Genomic DNA, 21460 nt, shown 5'->3' on the forward strand with positions numbered 1-21460 from the left:
TATTAACATGGTGGCAAAAGGACAATGAGCAATTCAGCTGAGTCTGCAAATACAGGGCTAGCTTTTTTAGCAGTTAAGAATAGATAATCCCTGAAGGTTTCTTCAACAAGGATTTTACTACAGAAATTATATTTGTTGGGCAAAACTGGTAATGGTGGATAAAAGTTGATGTTTTACATTTCTGTGGGAAACTTCTATAAACAGTTTTGATTCCCTGTTGACCTTTTTTTATCTTGGTGGAGGTTAAATATCCTTATTAAGGTTTGTGGCATGCCATCCTTAACAAATCAAATTAACTTGATTTATATCAAGTAAGATCTTGTCTATGGTGTAAATAACACCTTAACCTTTTAAAGGGGTAAAAAAAGAGTAAAAAATAATAGCTTGAAGGTGTTGTTTGAAAACAAGTCAGTCATACCCAAACCATAAACTTGCAGATTTTTGCCTGGGGAAAAGTGTATCACAATGATACAAAGTTAAGGTAGGCTTATAATGAAAAGACTAAAGCAGCCCTAGTTATTCTAGGGCAGGTAGGTCTCAGTGCTTGTTTTACAATGTTGTGCTGTATTTCAGGGACAGGACTCTTAATCATGCATTAAAACCCCCCGCATTTTTGTACATAAAATCAATTTTGTGCAGAATTTTTGCAATGGTGAAAAGAAAGAAAAGCTTGAGCACTTTTTCTCTTATTTCTTGTGACTGGTAGGATATTGTGAAACAGGCCATGCTTGATTAATGTTGGGCAAGATAATGTAAAGGGCTTTGAAGAAATCCCATCTGTTCATCATCAGCTGGGAAGTTAGACTTTTTCATTTATCTTAGAAAAATCAGAGAAGCAATGTAAGGAGAAAACAGCTGGCAAAGGTCAGGCTGAACTAGCCACTGAATTTTAATAATTCACAGGGTGGGGGGGATTTAGTTCCATTTTCATGCCTTTTAAACTGTCCTGCATACTTTCTTTATTATCTCATAATCTTAAGAAAATGCTGGGATTTTTTCTCCTTTTGACTGTGCATTGTGAGTTTAACAGGAGGTAGTGAAGAAGGAATTAATTTGTAGGTTTGTATAAAATGATCGTGTTGGCAATTTAGATTTTTTTTTTTTAAGTATCACTAGCTAGGAGCCAAGCATGGGAGCATCAGACTTACAGTAAATAAAATGAAGAAAGCAGCCTGAGTCAGGCTTGTCTTATTTAGTCTAGACAGTACTTTTCATGCCAAACATTGCTGGTCTCATTTCTGCTTGCCAGAGTTACTCTGATACATTGCATTCCTGGTTTGCTTTTATCAAGCAAGAAAACTTTCTTTTGCATGACAGTTAGCTGCAAATGTTTGTTCTCCCTCTGCAGTACTGTTGTAGCCTTATTAGTATCTGTCACTGTTTGTTGGTTGAAAATGGTCTGCCTAGTGTACACTTCAGCAATGGAAAGTTTTTGTCACTAAGTTAATGTCAGTTTTGAGCATCTAATTACGAACTACCAGATAAATTAGTGACATAAGCCTGTGTAATGCAAAAATCTTGTGTTGTCTTCACTGTTTTCATGCAAAATTTACAGATTGGAACTAATGATTGCATCTTTTTAACTAGCATTACAGGGAGCATTAGTAGTACTTGAATATTTTTTTATTGGAACTATGCCCAGGGGTTCCGCTGAGTTGTGCAATGTTCAAATGTGCAGTAAGCAACATGCTAAAGTTGGTAAGCAATAAAATACCTTCAGTTGCACTGATGGTGGTTGTTAATAGGTAAAAACTACTTTTCTCTTAATATTAAATACAGTGGTCATGAGTTGATAAGTACGCCTTTCACTTCTTTGTTTTAAATCATAAAAACCTGGTTTAGAGTGCCTGTGATCCACTTGCATCCTCTTGTGAGCTGCAGTAGCAAGATACCACCAGCTATTCCTAGTGGCCTTGAACCTTGAGTAGTGTTGTGAAGAAATGAGTCTATCCTGCTACTTATTTGTTAATTTGGATATTCAAACACCAGGAATATATGAAAATGCTCTATTCAGTAACTAGCATTGCTGCCCTAGTGTACTCTGAACAGAAAGTAAACTGCCTGAACCGTTTGCCTTGGGACTGCTAAATGAATCTGAACATAGTAGAAGGCTTGGCTTTTGCTTTAGGCCAGGGGCCTCTGTGACTGTGGATACAACACCTGGGCCTTCATGCAACAGGACTTGGCAGAGGCCACTGTGTAGGAAAGGGAAGAAGCAGTAGTACTGGGCTGGTAGGAGGGTTGTTTCGTGAGCTGGCACCAACATTCATAGCAACAACTGCATGTAAATCTATCTAAAAAGCATGCAGCTTTTTAGAGGATTGGGAATACGTTGTAGTGGAGCTGTTAAGATCACTTCCTAAGGCTTAATAGGGACTGGGGGGATGCTTGTTACCAAACTAGGCCTGAAGTGTTTCCTGGTGACATCTTACATTTGTATTAACTGTTTTCAGTGCTGACATATTACATGTCTTCTCTCTGAGGCTCAGGCTCTCTTCAGGTTTCTGAGATCAGTTAGAAGGGGTAGTTCTGAAGATTTATTTCACAGGGATCAATACAAGGGAAAAAAATACTCCTCACTATTGCTGAGCCCACTAGAAATCATATCTTCTTACTTGGAAGTCTGCAGCACTGAAAGACCCCCTATGTGCTGGTCTAGGAAGAAAAGACCCAGGTCCTTCACTAGTGTCCATACCCAAGCCATTGATAGAGCGATGTGACTGGTTGCATATAGCTCCCATTGTGTAGTTAGACGAGTATCCTTGATTTTAGTGGAAGATGCAGTATTGCAGTCAGCTATGCAATGTCCTTTTTATTATGAACTAACATCTTTAAGAACTAATTCATGTTGAGAAGAATTTGAATATCAAAATAACAGAACAGAAGGATCTCATAAACACTTTGATGTTTGACCATATTTCCTACTGGAATTGCTCTTCTCCTGAGCAAGATCAGTTGAACTGGTTGGATCATGGGCAAAAACCAGCTGCCAGTTAGCTCACATCCACACTAGCAGTGGATGTCCAGTACTGGGCAATTTATAAACACTTGGATTACTTTTGTGTGTGCCTATACTTAAGATCTTTGGCAGTTATACACCAAGATCATCAAAACTGAGGATAAATGTGCAAGAAAAAGGGTCTAGACAACTCTTAACTTCAGTTCCATGCAACTATTGTAAGCATACATCTTGATACAAGAATAGGTGATTTACTCTAGATTGAAACTAAGATTAAATAACTCGCATCAGATGACCGTGTTTCCTTTTAAAGAACTGGAGTGTCTAGATTAAAGATTACAGCTTTCCTGTGTACTACTGAGTAAATGACTCTTGCAAAACAAAGCTTACTCTTATACTGCCTTAACGATAATTAATTAACAGTATACTTCAGGCAAGCTAAATTAAGGAAGAAAATTATAATACCTGAGAAGGAAGGAAGAGGCACCTTTTAAATTCTGGTGGTAAAACTTTCAGCCTCCAACATATGGCATTCCTGTCTTTGGTGTGGTTTGGTGGTGGTTTTTTAATGATTTTTTAAAAAAAATTTTATTTAAATTTTAAGTGTTATAATGGACTCCAGGTTGACAGGATTGGGCTGCAGTGTGGCTGGATATGTGGTAATATAAAAAGTAACACTGTACAACACGTTGTAGCCTTAACAGAAAACAAACAGGAATTTAAATGGCAGCATCTATCTACATCTGGTCAAAGATGATAACATGGTTAAACTTTATTTATTTTTATATTTATATATATACACACATATACACGCGCTTCTGATACTGTTGTAGTATGAAATTCTGTAGTATTTTGACCTCTGTTGTTGTGACCTGCTTACATGTAACATTGGAAGAATTCAGCGTAGACCATCTTCTGTCCAGGTACAGAAATGGATGTCCTTATACATAGGGATCAGATGAAATCTGTAGGAAAAACAGCTTGTGCAGAAAGGATTCTATTCTGAGAAATGAAATTCATATGTAGGCAGTACTAAGGGCAGTGACTTCAGCTTTATTGCAGGCTGAGGTCTTCCTGGTGATCTTTCTTATCAGCCTGTTTTGAATTCTGAGTCTGACCTCCAACATCCCTGAAGCCTCTTTTTTGATCTGCTGGTAGAAAACCTAAAGACAACATGGAAAGTACCGTATTCTCTCTCAATCTGGGAAAGGGACTTTTACTGAATATAACGAGACTGTGTAAGTACTGTATTAGAAAAATTTGACCTGGAGATAGCCTAAGGAGTTATGTTTCTGTTGAATGTAAGAGTCATAGAATGTCTGTTAATGAATGTACTTTTTCTCAAACTGATCCAAGTTAACAAGAGCATCTGTGTAGGACAAAACCCCATTGTCTGTTCTAACCACAAATCCATTGGCTACAGCAGTTACTAAGTATCCTCGAATAACATGACTAAGGAATCAGGCATTGCTTTGGAGATAGGGGCTGGCTCAGGCTCCACATGTCAGAAAACAATACAGTAATCGTCTGACTTCTCACTCGGCTGAAACTCTTCAGTCCCACCACTGTGGGGAAGTGCTGCTTGGCTGTCCTCTATGATATAGGGCCCATACTGTATTCTCAGAGGACAGTTATTTACTCTGCAGAACTGTGGTTCTTGGAGGGGTGGCTGTTACAAATCCCGTGACTTTCCCATTTTTCTACTTTCGCAGACTGAACTTATTACAGACCCTTAGTTGAGAAGAAAGTGTGTGTGGGAGCTTAGTGTCTCACTCCATGCCTTCATTTGAGCAAATGACGATGTAGTCCTAGTAACTGCTGTTACTAGATTAGTAATTGATACTCTCTGAGGAACGTGTATCTCCACAGTGTGATCTACACTAGCTACAACTTCTTGAAGACTTGCCATTAGTAGGTTTGATACTTGAAGGTGTGCGATTACTTGCTAGGCAGTGGAACTCTGCAGCCCAGGGCCACAAAGCTGCTCATAGTTTCACTGCATGTGGCTAACAGCTGCATGATTTGTTCCCTTGCTTATTTATTGCTGGCTAGCGCTGTGGAAGAGTGAAGGCCAGTTTGTTAGTAAAGAAATGGTTCCTACCTATAGTGGCTAAATAACCATATTTTGAGAGAAAGAGGGGATTTTCTATTGAAGGTTGGCAAAGTCTTGTGCAGTGAGAAGCTGACCTCTTAGGGAGGAATCTAACAATATAAGTAAGGAACTGGGATTGGCAGTGAGAGAATTGGTGAGCTTGAAGGAATCATCTTATTTCACAGGAAGAGGAAGTAGTTCTACTGTGAAAGCCATGCTGTTGTGGGACCTTGTCAGAGATGTTCAAAAGTGCAGGGAAAGAGAAAGTAGATGGAGAAAGTTAATGTGGAACTAGGAAACAGAGGGACCTTCTGATGAGATGGGAGGCAAGTGGAAAAAGTGGAAGAGCAGCAGTGCTCCCCTCTGTGGCTAGAGGGGTATAGTGGGGAAGGGAACAGGGTTTCTGGGAACAGAGGGGGAAAGTCAGGTTGGGCTTAGGCTCTACTTGACATACCTGGTATTAAATGAGTGTTGTAAGAAAGAGGTTTAAATGCCCTGCTGCTTCTCTGATTGGTCTGGAAAGCTCTGTGTGCTAACAGAGTTGAGCTCCAGCTCATGATTTTGAGGAAGACTTTTTCCCTTTCCTCTGTTTTCTGAGCTGTCCATGATACTTCTTATGTTGAAAAGGAAGTGGTATAATCTCTGTAGTCTTTGTTAGGTGTTTGAGCTGACAAAACAATGAGAATGCTAAATGCATGGAAAATCAGGTGCTTAATTGGAAGCTAGTATGTTTACAAAACTGTATTTTGAGAACTTGGGAGTACAGATGAATTTGTCTTTAGTTTTTTGTCAGTAGTTTCTAAGTCTAATTTATTAATTCTTACAACATTCTCTCTCTTCTGTTTTATTTTCCCCTAAAACAGGATGATACCCCTTTCGTCTCAGACACTGATGATGAATCTTCATCATGGCCAAACACAGGAATATGTGATCAAACCCAAATATTACCCAGTAAAAAAAGTGATTTCAGGAGAACAGTCCACCGAGGGCTCGCTACCACTGAGACTGGGCCAGGATCAACTCACATCACCTTTTCAATGTGAGTACAATTGCAGAAAGTGTACTCCCTTCTTTCCCCCTCCAAAATCCCTCCCCACCCTTCTTCTAAAGCTCTTGAAAATTTCTTTTGTTCACCTGAATTGCAGTAACACTTCAAGACAAGAAAAAAAGTTAAAATAATTAAACATGAGATAATTCTTAGATTAGCAAATGCTCTAACATTCTGCATCCTGGTGAGAGGCAAAACAGATTTCCTGGATGAAGAAAAAAATAGAACCTGATTCACTGCTGGAATCTGATAATGCTACTTCTAAATGATAGTTTTTCCTTCAGATAAAAGGTGCTTTGTGAGCACTTGCTAGAGCATGCATAATTGTAAGCGTAGTCAGTGTAAGACGACAGTTCCCGTTACTTTCAGTATGATGGATACCCTTCTTGGAAAGCTGGAGTCCAGGATTGTGGTCTCATTGGTGACTATTTTTCTCTAATTTATTATGTGTTTATGAACTTCTGCACAGTATGGAGGCTGCATAAGAGTTTCTGCTTCATACTTATAAAAAAAGGATTGTGTAGGTGCCCAGCTTGTGGCCTTGGCTCATGCCCCAATGTGTGGGGAGCTTGAGGACAAGTTATGGCTTAAAAGATGAAGAGCCTGATGAATTATGGGTTAAGTATTACAGACCGTCTGCTGATTTGATTTGGAGAAAAGTTCCTGCAGTTAAATAATGGACTGATTAACATGGAGACCTAAGGTACTTGCAGTCTCCTGACAGACTTTCTCTGCTGTAGCACTGAGAAATATGGTTCTGCTGAGGATTTGGGGAGGAGCCTTTCCTTCTAAATCTGTAAATATTGTTTCTTTGTTTGCATTTCTGCATTGCACATCTTTATGGTCTGTACATTTATACTTAAATGCAACCCCTGTTTCCTTTTCCTCAAGTGTAAATTTATTGATGGTTAATTAGAATCTTGGCCCTAATGGGAAGAAGAGGGCACTGCCAGCGGTCTTTCAGTTAATGCTTTCAGACTAATGAAGTATACTGCTTGCAAAGCACTACACCTCTTTCTTAGAAGATTCAAAAAAGATATTTAATCACATTGTCAACATCAACCAATAGTCCCTTTGCAAATAATATACCATTGCTTTTCTTCCAGCCAGCTGTAACTCTTCCAAATAAGATCTTAGTGGCCACTAGGATTGGATTGTGTCCCTGTCCTCTGACAGAGTATGCAAATCCTAGATTGTATAGTTCTTCCAGTACTTGGAGCAACTGTTATTGGTTGGATTCTGGCCAAAAAAATATTCACTTTTGCCCCCTTCTTTCAGGCTGTTTGAGTCAGTCTACATTAGATGCACTCAGCGTAGCTTGCAAGTACCAAGCTGCCCCTAAACGAATGGGTTGTGTGAGGCTTTTTCTACTGTAGCATAAAGAAATAACTCTATGCAACTCTAAGACAAAGGTGCCAGTGCTTCCAGCTGTTTCTGGCTTATTGGAGTTCTTCTGTTGATTACAGTACTCTGACGGACATGACTGGGAGAAGGAAAGTGAAGAGCTGAAGACACAATATTAGTTATCAAATCCTAAGAAGCCCCTCAGTGAGTGCCGTGTTTGTAAAACATTCTACCTTTATTAGAAAGCCTATGATTCCTGAAACACCTGAAGGACACATAGCTAAAACAGTTTTCATGGCCTAGTAAGATCAGTGGTGCCTCAGAGGTAAAATGCAGGACTAAGCCTGAGGCTATTTGTATGGTGTTGAAATTTTTGATACTGAGCTTTTGAGCAGCCTAAAACCAGTCACTTTGCGTGTTTTGCCTCACTTCTGTGTTGGTGAGGTGGGAGTCAGTGATTGCAGCTTCTGATGAAGCAGTTTAGATATCTGTTAGTAGAGTGCAGTTTGAGCTGTGTGTTACTAGAGTTTAAGATTCTATATCCCCAGCCTGAGCAGGAGGCCTAGAACATGGCCAGCAATATTTATTTAGGGTAGCTTCTGGTTTCTAGAGGTGCTGGAATGGACTCCAAGTATAGAAGACTACTTGTTTCCACAAAAAATTGAGTGTTAAACTGTCAGTATTTTAATGTTAGGGGTGTTTGATTTAATTATGATGAGGTAAGATTAGGATGTGAAATTTCATGTCCAGTGGTCTGTGATGACCACCAGTGTCCTAGATCTGTCATGAACTGAGGGATGAGCTCCTGTGAATTGTCATGCTTGTGGCAAGGTTGACATTCATTGTCTAGTTAATATGAGGAAATCTATGAAAACAGCATATGATCTCATGGTATTTTGTCACTGCTATTAAATCTATAATCTTGTTTCATGGCAAAGCCTCTTATTTCACTGAGCAAAGGAATCAGTAATGGCAATGTGGAGATACTTGAAAAGAAAGAGTGGTAAATGTAATAATTTTATTAAAAAGCAAAAGCCAGAAAGTTATTACTGCGTACTTCAAGACTTCTTTTTTTTTCCTCTTTATCATGAAATAATTTTTTCAGAGAAGAAATAGTAGCCATGTCATACTTGGTGGCATCGCCCAAGAGTTCATAGTTATCAATTAACATGGGGTGCAAAGTGAGTGAGTGTTGTTTTTTTTCTGAGTATTTTTATGCATTTTATTTTCAAGTATTAACACTGTGACAGATTGGCATCTGTGAAAGATGTACTCCATAGAATAAACTTATTTTTCCAGCTGTAGCTGCAATTGGTGTTGATTTTTCTGGACTTCTACAGATTATTTCAATCCTGTGACATGAAATGGATAGGCTTGAAACTGGAACAAGTATCAGTCCTGAGATACCTGTGGAGGCAAATGAGATGTGGGCTAATGGTGCTTTGGGAGGAAAACTGCCAACCCTGAATAGGTGCTTCTGGGCATCTTCTGATTCATAGATGGTCAGTCATGTTTCAATGTCCTATTATAGTGTTGCTGGAGCAGCACCTTTGGAGAAACTAAGGAAAGCATGTTAAAGATAAGTCACATTAAACATTTTTTCAACTAAAATTCATTTAAGTTTCCTCCTGGAATATTTACTGTAGTGTACTTATGAGCAGTTTCATCTCTCTGATAGCTTTCAGAACATAGACTATAGTAGTCTTATTAAAGACAGCAAAACGGTCTATTCTTTGTTTGCCTTTCACGCTAAATTTTACTATAAAGTTATACATCATAGCAACAGAGCTTAAATTCAGTAAGCCATCGGGGTTACAATAATAGCATTTAAAGTCACCCTGGGACATGAAATGCAGTTACCTGCCAGTAACTATTTCTACTGTCAAGGATTTTGATCTTTTGTGATGTGCCATATAAGCCTTCTCCTAAGAACAGCTAGTGTTAAGTCACAAAGTTCACATAACAATTTTAGGTTCTTGAGTGCTAAATTTGCAATTGTCATTAATTGTGTCTAACGGGGGAGGCTGTTAGAGTTGTTATAGTGATTTTTTTTTTAAAGTCTTGGTTTTCTAAAAACAAATCAAAACCCACCCTGGAAATAATGTTAAAGATGTTGTATTAAACATTTTTTGAGTTCACTGGCTCATTCAAATTTTCAGAAAGGTCACAATTTTACTCCATAATTAATTGTCTCCTTATGCCTAGTGTTGTAATATGGTTTTATTTATGTGGCCATATATTGCTTTTTTCAAGGGGCCTATACCACATCCAGTACAGAAAGAGAAAAAAATCAGGACCCATAGATACAGCATTGTGTAATTTTAAAGTATTTGTCTTCAGAGCTGAAATGTTATTCTGTTCACATGCTTCTAAATCATCTGCTGTTAGATGCTTTACTGTGTAATAACTTTATCTGATTCTATTTAATCAGTATGCTGGTATACTTAAGCTACTGCAAATTAATCTTCAGATATCTTTGTGCAGAATTAGCAAATGCTTAAGGCTTTGGAAATTCAGAGCCTTCTCAAGCAAATGAAAGATCACGTTGGATAGACTGACAGCTGCAGAGGAAGTATAAATACGGTATAGCACAAGTAGGAAGATGGAATATATAGTGATGGAAACAAGCTTGCAGTGGGATTGATATGATCAGCAAAGAATAACTGAAAAGGATGTGATCATGTGGATCTCCGCACTTGTAATGTAACATCAAAAATACTTTGACATGCCAAATAGCCTATCTTACATAAGCTCACCGTGAGCTCTGATTTAATTCTTAAGGGATGCACTGCTTTCTTAAAAGTACATACCAGCACACTCAACCTATAATCTACCTGAATATTTGAAACCTCAGGGTTAACCATCCTCCAAGAGTCTAACAGTAGCAATGGCATCAGGACAGAAACGTCAACTGTAAAATTCTGTTTGCAACCTAGTAGTCTATAAAATAGCAGGAAGATTATACTTTTAAGTAATTCAGGTATGTCTGCCTCAGATACTTTCCGCTACTCTTTTAATGGCACTGTTAAACAGTAACTTCTAGTCAGCATGAGCTGAGCATGGATCCTCTAAATATCAGTGCCAAATTCCTGGCTTTATAAATGTAATGCTAAAGAAAATTAGGAAAAGGAATTCTGGGCTGTTTCTATTGGTTTGAAATGTATAATTATATCATAATAAGCAAATTCTAAACTGAACATGTGCTTTCTGGAGTTCCTTTCAACACAGTTATTGTGAGAACTGCTTGTTACAGTTTAGGAAGCTCTCAGTTTCACTTTATCAGCTTCTAATATTAAATAGTTCTTCAGAAAATGCATTTAAATATATGCCTCGTTTTCCAGCTTGAGACAGTTGAGGGCTAGTTTTTAGTGGCATTGTGCATTTTGCCAGTTGAGCTGAATAAAGTGCGATTTCTGCTTCTGCAATCAGTTGTCCAGTGTCGGAGTTTGTGTTGCCTGTATGTGTCAGATACTTTTGCACACCCCTTACTGGGCTACGGTTCCCTATGTGTACAATGATGATGCCACCACTTCCCTGTGTTAGAGGCATGTTGTGAAAATACATGAATTAGTGGCTGAGGTGACCAGAAATCACACTAAAAGTAAAAGGAAAAGTCAAGAGTCGGTATAGAGTACCCTACCCACAGCTGGAATGGCATTGTGTGAAGTAAATATATGTTAAAGAAGGAAAATGAGCTTAAGCTACTTATTTAGGAAGGCCGTAGGAACTCTATGCCAATTTTGCAATTGGAAGTTGTGTGTTATGTTTCTGCCACCGAATAGTATGGAAGACTTTTTTCCCTTTCTTGTAGGTAGATGGGGGTTTTTTGGTCTTCACTAATATTCCTTATAAAATGCATTAAGGTGACATGTCCCCTTCTATTTTAGATAGAAAATGAAAACATGTCTCAAATTTAAATAGTACAGGTTACATAATGGTTATTGAATACAGGCTTGCAGCACCCTACTATGGCTTAGTTGTGTGTGTTGTGGCTTGAAGCTGGGCGAGTATGGGTGTTAGACTTTTAGAATCTGCACATGGTTCTGTGGGCAACACTTAAATTCTTGAGTAAAGATGAAGCTGAAACAATCATATGAAAGTCATGTGAACTGTTCTAACTATTGATATATTATATTGCCTTATTTTATAACATAACTTTACATATGCTTATATACATGAAATAAGATTAATGTGGAAGAAAATGTCCCACCGCTTAGAATTGTGATGTGCAGAATACTCTTGTTACAATTTTGCCATAACAATAACTTTCCTACTATTGGAAGCATAATACACTGATAACTTAGACAAGCTCTTTTTTAAGCTCATACATAATTTACATATGCTGGTTGCACTGATGACTTCATAGGTTGATTTAAGCAAAAACAGGTGCTGCTTTGAAATTCCAATTTAAAATATTTTTGTGAAATTGCACCATTCTGACTTCACATGTGACACTTACATCATAATAATAGTATTTCCTCATCAGTAAGTATGGGTAAACAGCTGTGAAACACAAATGTTTTACTGTTTAAGAGAATGCATACAGAGATATGACACATGTTCCATGTAAATGCATCTGTATGACTTGGCATTGTACCACAATTCAGTGTCTGTTGACTTCAAGGGAAGGGCTCCGTCAGGTCTTCAGTGGGTCAGATAATCTTTCCACCCTTCTTGGTATTTGTTTGTGGAACCGCTCTGTGTAAACAGCAAAATAGTTCTTACTGGCTTGTCTTAACTAGAGCATTGCATTGTGTTCCTTGGAACTTCTGCCTACATATGTAGGTACGGATATTAGAGTTGAATGCTAGTAACTTTTCTAAATGAAAGTTTTGGGAAATTTGGAGGTAAGGGAGGGATTTTAAGGTGATACTCTGATTAAATGAGGTATAGCCAGCAGAATGAGGTGGGTAAAGAGAATGAACAGTTAGAAGACTAACAAGCAGAAATAATTGAGAAATCACAAGGCACTCTATTTGGAGAGAACGTAGAGTCAAATTCACTTCAGTCACTCATGGGAACTGACATTCATGTTTTGCTCATGAGGTTGTACATAATCAAATACAAATAAGGGAATAGAGTAAGTATAAATGTCAGGGACTTTTTTTTGTTTTGTTTTTTCAAATGCAAAACGCTTGCGTGTGTATTCAAAGCCTTTGCTCTCCTTGAAGAGGCAAGGTAGATTTTTCAGGGACATTCTAAAATGTTTAAGAAAATATTTTGGTGCAGTCAGCATCAGGGTCAAACAATAGTGTGGCTTTTTTGATTACAAAACCTGAACAATTTTAGTAAAGCGTCCTCTCTCCCATTTAAGAGCATTACCCATACTGCTACTGAAAGGCATGACGGTTCATAACAGCCATTTAAAGTTTGCATTTGATTCCAGTGGGACTTGGAAACATGAGGATAAACTCCAAACATAAATTAAGTGGCTTAACTAGGTTCGTTCTAATGCAGTTAACTCTCTCAAATCAAGCAGCACATATAGTTCGCTTTTGCTTTAAAAAGTAGAATGACAAATACTGTGGGGGGGGAACTACCAACAAAAAAACCAAAAAAACCCAACCCAAAACCTATTTGTTAATGTGTTATTTAACAATTTTAAAAGACTATGGGGTTCTTTAAATCCTTGGAGACAGAACAACTCTATATAAATTCAAACTACTTCTCTCAGTATACTATAGCTGCAGGCATTTTAATCCCCTTTCTAGGCAGTCTTTGTGATTGTTTGTGTATCCATAAAGGGCTCACAGCTGAGACCAGTAAATCAGCACCCCCAAAAAAGTACTGTATTTTTCTCTTTAGACTCTGAAAAGATTTTTATGGCTCTGAGCTCACCAATAATTGAATGTCTGACAGGCAAAGGGTGCTGGTGCTTTTATAGGAACTAATTTAAGCATTACATTCACACAAAAATGAATTATTATCTCTCTATACTTTAAAATATAGAGGCCAAGACTGATAAAAGCAGTGTGGAGAAAAATGTTGGAAAAAACAGATTGGTGATCTGGCAAATAGAATTAAAATCAGTTCAAAACCTGTTATAGCTAGGGGAAAACACAGTTGAGACAAATGGATCTCAACTGCTGTGATGAAATAGAATTGGCTCCAAAACCAAAGATTTCTCAAGAAGAAAAAGAGAAGAGGCTTTCCAGGAAAGTCTGTAGGGGAAAACCTCTGTGATGTGTTTGAAAAATAGTAATTTAGCTGGATATAGAGACTCATTGAACCCACACAAATAAATGTTAGAAGTCCCTTAGCCAAGCTTTGATACAAGTCTTGGATACCAAGAATTGGTTCTGACTGTTGCAGGTAGCTAAGTTTGGTTTTCCTCGTAGGTTTGAAAGTGCTTTTCTCTGATGTCAGTGCCATCACCCATGCCAGAAGGAGTGAAGAAGTGTTGACCAAAAAGGTACTGCGAGAAGGTCCTTTCCTACCCAGCGAAATTGAGATTTCAGAATCAGTGACATCCTTATTTGTTGTAATTTTTTACCCCTTCAGAAAATTAAAGGAAAAAAAAGATCTTGGCTTCATGCAGTGCTGGGAGAGAAGATTTTTTAATGGTGATCCAGCATGTGAAGAGGGCTGTGTTAATTTATAACTTCATTCCATGATGTTCTGTACTTTGTCACTTTTTACAGTTTTTTGACTTCCGTAGTGCTTTTCAGTTGTGTCCTTTCAAGAAATGGAATGTTAAGTGAATATACTTAGTAAGGTGGTAATAAGTTAGTTTTCATTCCCTATTCTTCCTGGAAATGGTAAACACTTTGAGTGTTGCACCTAAGACTTGATTTTTAATTTAAGGTGAGTCACATACCCTGGGAGGGGGAAACTGTGCTGAGGAATTTATTTTCTAATGAAATAACACACTTCTAACTTAAGATTTGTAATACTATCATAGGGCAGGGTAAAGTCTCTCTTGAGGCAAAATGTGTAATTTCAGATGAGTGAGATCAGGTGGGAATGAGTCTCATTCCCAGTGCATAAAGGCCTAGTTCAGACCTTGACAGAGTCCTGTTGATAAAGTGGGTAGTAATGTTTATATTTAGCAGGTAATACTAAAGTATTGATACTAAAGTCAATGACACTAATAACCTGTGTTCATCTGTGCCCACCTGAGCTTCTGTATGGCTGTAAGCTTGTGTGTAAAGATGCTGATTTCACTGTCTAAGCATGTAGCTCCTCGAGTAGTACTTGCAGTAGCCTCCATGAGCAGAAAATTGCTTTTGGTGGGCTTTGAAGTTGTTTTTGCTTCATTGCAGCTGAGATAAACACTGTGTAGAATGGCTTTCTGTCCTAAACTTCAAGATAATTGTCTGTGTATCTATTGTGGCTTTTTGGCTTTGGTTCCCTTGTCCATCAAGTGAAAGCCTTTTGGGTCCAGATAAGCTTTAGGTATGTAAGAGTCTGGATAACTTGAATGGGAGTTAAAAAAGGCTTGTGGACCTGAATTCTGTGGTGGGTTGCTTTTACAGCTGGAGCTGTCTCCAGTCCCAAACCTGAGGCATGTGGATGTGTACTTTTCAAGCATGAGGCTCTTCAAGAGTATGAAGTTCTGTTTCAGAAGTGCTTTTCTCTGGAGAAGACAGGCCATCTAGGCGCTAATCTTTTGCTTGATTCCCACCTGGACCTGCAGCTGAAGCACTCATCTCTCTGCCTATCCTTAACATGGCTTAGGTGACTGAATTTCTAAACTCTCCTTCAGGAATAAGCTCCCTAAGGAGTGCCATGGCATAGTCATGGTGAGGTTAGGGACCGAGCTGTAGTGAAGAGTCATCCAGTTCCTCAAAGAAATGCATCTGAGCCCTAAAAGGATTTGAACTAAGCAGTCTCATGTCCTCAGTGTTTCCTGTTTAATGGGTTGGGCACATTCCTGTTCAGTGTGCTAGTTAGGCTGCTTGCTCCATGTGAATTAACCTCACTCATCCTTGTACAAGAGACCTTGGACTGATTAGTGGTATAGCTCAAGGCTAAAATTTAAGCTTTTTAACATTGTATCCATTTGTGGATCTAGTCTTCATGTAATATCTTTAAAACAAACAAAAAACAGATTAAAAGAATTATCCCCCCCATAAATTTAATTGAACAAAGTTGAGGCCTTTCTGTCAGACACCTCAAACCATATTGCAGTCTCTGTTTATTTGGGTTGGTATATTTTATTGGAACAGCCTAAACTATATAAAGGGAAATGATAGTTACATTTCTCACTACCAGCTATTGATTAGAGATTTAAAAAATGCTTTAAGCATGGAAAATGGCTGTAGTTCAAGATAGGATGTTTGTTGCTTGAGGATTGCATATAGAGAATCTTTTGTAGTGGTAAAAAAAGACAAGGAAGACAAAAGTTGATTCATAAAGCCTGCTGGGAGATCCCAGATTTCAAATCTGTGTGATTTGTATGTTACGCACTTGCACAGGACAAAATTATTATAACTACTGTGAATTCCTCTGACTTGCGCTAAAAGGCTGTGTCAGTAAGAGAATTTATCAGCAAAGGGCTCTTGGGGGGCATGTAAATATGATTATGCATGTCTTTCAAAACGATCTCAGCTCTTGTGCCTGCATGTGCTCCTTTGATACTTAAGTGACACCCATCCATATAAAACACAAGCCTGTGTTGTAGACAGCAGAGAGTTTGTCAGAATCTGTCAAAATCAATGAAGAAAACCTACTTTAATGGAGCAAGTTTTGCTGTAGTAAATTGTTTAAAACAATACACTGTTTAGCTTCATCTCTATCTTAAACTGAGATTAAGAAAACTGAAGAGTGGGTTACTTGGCTCTCCTAGAATAAGTTTTTTCTGGGGTGGTTCTGGTGAGGCGAACAGAAGTCCCTTTTCTCTCTGCTGTGACAGGGACCAAGGAAGAGATTGTATCCCTGTGATAATCAGGAAGGAAAAAGGCTTTTCCAGGTACCTTCTTTTCAATTATCTTCTCCCTTACCTTGGAAGCATCAAGTCTTCTGGATAATTTCTTTGCCTGTCTGTCAACAATGCTGAAGAAGCAAGCCAGGTGCTAAAAAGAGGGTGAAGAAACAAGAGTGCAATAGAAGCAAGAAGCTTGAGAGCTCCTTTCTGACTGGAGGGAGAAGATTGTGGTAGGAACATATAAACAAGACAGAAGGAGGAAATGATGTGAAGGTTCAGTGACACGGCTAGTCAGAAATAGGTATGTAGAGAAGTTTGTATAATAGCCATAGTAGCAATAAGAATGGCAATAAAAAGAAGCTGTGGAGATCCCTGTTCAGTTACTGTCATGATAGGTAGCTGGGTCGTGTTGTACTCTTTGAAGCCCTATCGGTTTGCATAAAGGCAATAGAACTGAATACTTGAAAACAGAATATCAAAGGATAAGCTGTATTAACTAGTGAAATATCTGTAAGTTCATACAAATGCAACAAAAATAAGGAGTTAAAAATAACAAAAAGTAGAAGGAATGCTGGAATTAATTACTTGTGTAGCTATAGCTGTCTAGACATGGTAAATAAAGTACAGCTTCACATACTGCTGCCTTGTTCAAAATGTTTGACTGGGTGAGTATGCACACACACATCATCTCATGCAGAACTGGGGAATATTTTTAAGCATCAGAGAAGGGATTGGATCTTGGGTGAAATAAAGCTGGGTCATCTTATTTTTACTTTCATTGCCATGTATGATTTCTCCAATGCTTGTGAAAAGAGAACCAGGTGTGAGGTGTGCAAGTGTACTGTAGCAAAGTTTCTGGAAAGAGCAAAGATGCACTACTTTACCTGAAGATAAGCATTGTATATTGAAGCAAAAAAAATGACATTACTGAGCAGCTGTGCCTTGTCGTTTTGAATCCATGTAGTTTTCAAACTTGTTTGTGCTTGTGTCTGTTACAGAAAGAATAAGGCTTATATTCTGCCCAGTTTTCAGATGGGCGAGGCTTGAATGCAGAAGGTTTTACTCAGAGCAGAGTTAAGGGCTGAGTTCAGTCCTGCTAAGGTTATGTAAGGAATGTTCCACACTCGCTTCACTGGAACAATATCCATATCAACAAATCAGAAAGGGATCTGGGACATCTGTGCCCCTTTGGCCTAGCCTGCAGACTGGGTCTGAGTAGGATGTAACAACAGTGCACTGTTGGGGGAGAAAATAAGTTATACCAACAGAAGCATTTTACATAAGCTGCTGTCCCCAACACTGATCAAACCTCCGCTGCAGTATTTTCTAGTTTTGGACAGTGTATTTGAAGAAGAATAAGAACCAAGTGAGTGGTATCAAAAGCAAAATAAGAAAGAATGTGGAGGCCTGTTAACCTGGAAAAGTTTAGCTGGTTTTGGTCTGGAGAAAATGAGACTGAGGGAGATAGACAGTAGCAGTCTTCAAGTATGTTAGAAGTGGATCCACAGAGGAATAAGATTTTGTCAGAGTTTGCTGTAGATAAGGCAGGGCAATAATACACTTGAATTGCAACAGAAGAAATGTGGGTTAGGTATTAGGCATACCTTTATAATAAGAGAGTCTAAAGCACTGGAACATGTTCCTTAGGGGTGCTGTGGAATCTGCATAATAGAAGGGTTCTGAGAATAGGCTGGTCAAACTTTTTGCGTAATGCTGCTGTTTCATCTTGTGTTGGGAAAAAGAAGAGAGGGGAGATCGGGTGATCTCTCAAGAGTCTTTCAGTCCTTTCTATGCCTAGCAAGGGCCGTATTCCTCCCGGTGTGTAATCTGAAATTTAGGGAGGATCTGACTCTGGTCTGCATGTGAATCTAGTGTGTCTTTATCTATCTTCCAGTTTTTTTGTTTGTTTTGGGGTTTTCTGTTTGCTTCTTTCCTTAGCTCTTAGCATTAGGAAATCTTCCAGACTTAGGTATTAAGATGTATAATAGCCAAGTTTCAACTTGTTCTGATCTTTGGGAACTAGGTTTTTGGGGTTTGTTTGTTTTAAATTGATGACTGGTGATAAGATAGAACTTCCTCATCTATTGTCAAAAGTGTGAAAAGGTCATTCAGCAAGAGTTCTAGAAGCTTAGCTATTTTACTTACATTGTTGATTTTTATACAATGTCAGCTTTCCTTTTGGCTGAACAAGCATATCTAGTAGTAAGGACTAAACCAGGTGGGCTGGTGAAATAACTGCGAGACATCTGTTTTAGGAAATAAGTAATTTCCTTCTGCTTCTTTTTCCCTGCCAGCATTTAATTAAGAAAAAAGAGAGGGAGTTGGTCATCTGAGAATTTAAAATGTTGACTCTATTTGCTCTTTAAAAGCTTATTGGCTTTGATTTGAGAAGATGGTTTTTCATTCCAAAGTTCTCATGCATCATGGTTATCATTTGAAAACCTGAAATTGCCTGAGGTAATCTATTGTCTTTGGGAAGAGAATGACATTTTAAGAGAGAATCTTCAGGTCTGATGAGATTCTGTGTAGATACACAAATGAAAACATAGTAGGTTCCATGCAGTAGGGTGTCGTGAAAACGCAGTAGTGTATATCATTCTTGGAGGTTCTAGTGGAAAGCCTACAGTTTATGTAGTTCTGTTTCCTTAGGAGATTTGCCTCAGGATACTTGTCATAAGTGAAGGTATTAAAAACCCCACAAACCCCTCTAAAAGTAGACTCAGAAAGAAGTTTTGTGCAAGGATTATGGGAGAAGTATGTGTGAGCTCTGACAGCTGAGTCCATAGTGTGAGCCACTGCTTGTGATTTTTGTTGTGAATCCTCCTGATTAGGTCACTGTGCAGCATAAAAACATCATACATGCAGCAACATAATTTTTTCAACACATGAAAATATTTTCTTCTGTTTGCTCTACTTGACCTATGAGACAGTACACTGTAGTCGTCTTTTTAATTGAATACCAGTTTGATTTCACTAGTGTTGCTAGACCATTGTCTTCCTGCAGAACAGGGACATGCCACAAATCTTCTGAGATCCACTACAGCTATTGAATACTGCCTAGTTAAATCTTTGCAGGATGCTGGAGCTGTGAGGGCAGCCATAAAACCAGGAAAAAAATGTGTTTATAGAAATTCCAGAAAGAAATGAAGGCTGAGTAGCAATACAGACAAAGGGACCCAGGAGGTTGAGGAGGAATCCTTCCCCTTATACAATCTGATCAGGCATGGCTGTGTGACCTGTTGTGACCACCTGGACCTAAAACCTGCCACCTACCTTGTATTAACTCATTCACCTTTTCTGCTAATGCAGGAAAAAAACCACACCAGTTTGATATGATGTACAGTTGGGGCAGGAGGAGTCTATGAAGAAATCATTTTGCTTATATTTTCCATTTCTGCAGTCGTTAGATCATAAATTTATCACAGCAGGAGCTTGCCGTGTTCATAATATTATATCATAGTGACTTAGAGAGATGGAAAGAAAATCTCATATACGCGGTGCCAATTTTCAGCTAAAATCACATCACTTTACCCAGGCATCTTTCTTTTTTGAATCTGACTCAAGAGTTTCACAAATTTTGGGAATTATGGTTATGGTCTTCCACAAATCTCCTTTGACAAATGTTTTTAAGAGTTGTTAGGTATAAGTGAGCCTGGACTATGAGGCAGAGTGATGGCACAGTTGGCTGAGCCTCCTCATTGTGAATTTGGTGCCTAGCTCAGGGGTAAAGTTTTAGTCAGGACAATCAGGATTACTAATCCTATCTTTATTAAAACAAAAAAATCTGAGTTTTATCTCTAGTTCTACCATTTTTTTCAGTAGATTTGCTATTTATTCAGTGTTTGTATCTTCTGCTTTTGTTGTCTTTCATTAGGCTAATTTATTTATCTGGTCTCACATTTGTGTTTCTTCAGTCTGGTGTTGTACTTCAGAGTGAGGTGTTTAATTTCCACAGTTCTGCCTGCCTGCCTGCCTGCCTGCCTATCTATCTATCTATCTATCTATCTATCTATCTATCTATCTATCTATCTATCTATCTATCTATCTATCTATCTATCTATCTATCAAAAATTATTCCAGTTATGTTGCAGTGCTGTAGCACCATAATTTTCTTCCAGAAATGAAATCGTGATGATCTAATTCGCAGATCTTGTCGTGTCTTTCACAGTGGCATCATCAGTAAAGCTTCTGGAATCTAAAGAGGAAAATAATCTGTATGCTGCCTTAAAAATGCCCTGTCCTTCTTTAATATGAACCAGCCCAAAACCAAAAGAGGTCAAGGCAATACCAGTAATGGGCTTTTTCTAGCTTGAAATTGTGGGTGTTAACATTGATGCTGCCAAAACAGCGAAGAGATATTGAAGGAGATAGTTTATCATCCCTGCTTTGGAGAAGCGGGAAAACAAAACCCTACAGGAGAGAGGAAAGGGAGAGGATTCAAGGAAGTCCAAGACTCTAACCTTGCAGAGTTTCTGCCAAAAGCTTCCTTTCAGGAGAAGGGTTTGTGGTCTGTTTTCAGTTTAAACCTGCATGTATCATGCTCACTGGTAAGGTCTCTAAACCATAAGATGCGTGAGGATAGTACTGTCTGCTTAGAACAATTGCAGGCAAGGATGAAGATAATGTGTCTGCCTTGAATCGCCTCATCATACACGGGTCAATTTTCAGCTCGGAGGCCATTACTAGCTTTGTATCCTTCCTAAATGTCTCCAGAAGAATTGAGGGAGATTAAAAGCTGTGGTATGCTAGGCAGGGAGAAGAAAATAATAGTTTCATTATAGTTTTCATAAATCTGAGAAAGGTGGAGAAAATCTTCCCATGTCAAAAGAATACGAAGTTGTCTTATTTCTGGCTCTTTGCAATCTAGTAAAACAGGAATATCTGTGAAAATTGAATTTGTTTTATAGCAAAAGCATTCCTGAATAATGGTTTGAATATTTTAGGGGCTAGGGCTTACATCATGTGGTTTTTCAGACTTCATACTTCCCTGAAAAGCTGTATTTAAATATTCTTTCATGGATACCCTTTACCTCTGTAGATACTGGTTTGTGTTTTTGAAGGTAGTGTTCAGCTGCTGTTCGTGTTACTCCCAAATTTAGATGCTAACAGTTTCTCCCCCAAAAGGGGTAAGAGACAAATTTACAGTTTCTA

At 38.4% G+C, this 21460-nt stretch overlaps 1 protein-coding gene across 7 annotated transcripts in view; it reads left to right on the forward strand.

Annotated features, from left to right (window-relative positions):
* LTBP1 (latent transforming growth factor beta binding protein 1) overlaps positions 1–21460 on the forward strand; it is a 209251-nt gene that overhangs the window by 43250 nt on the left and 144541 nt on the right. For 6 of the 7 annotated variants that reach the window (XM_064445906.1, XM_064445908.1, XM_064445907.1 and 3 more), the window contains exon 4: positions 5915–6090. The exons of the other annotated variant lie outside the window; for it this stretch is intronic. In XM_064445906.1, the coding sequence (XP_064301976.1) occupies positions 5915–6090 (176 nt within the window). The remainder of the gene's footprint in view (positions 1–5914; positions 6091–21460) is intronic. 7 annotated transcript variants of the gene reach the window in all.

This window comes from Phalacrocorax carbo, chromosome 3 (genome assembly GCF_963921805.1).
Source record: "Phalacrocorax carbo chromosome 3, bPhaCar2.1, whole genome shotgun sequence".
In the NCBI taxonomy this organism is placed as follows: Eukaryota; Metazoa; Chordata; class Aves; order Suliformes; family Phalacrocoracidae; genus Phalacrocorax; species Phalacrocorax carbo.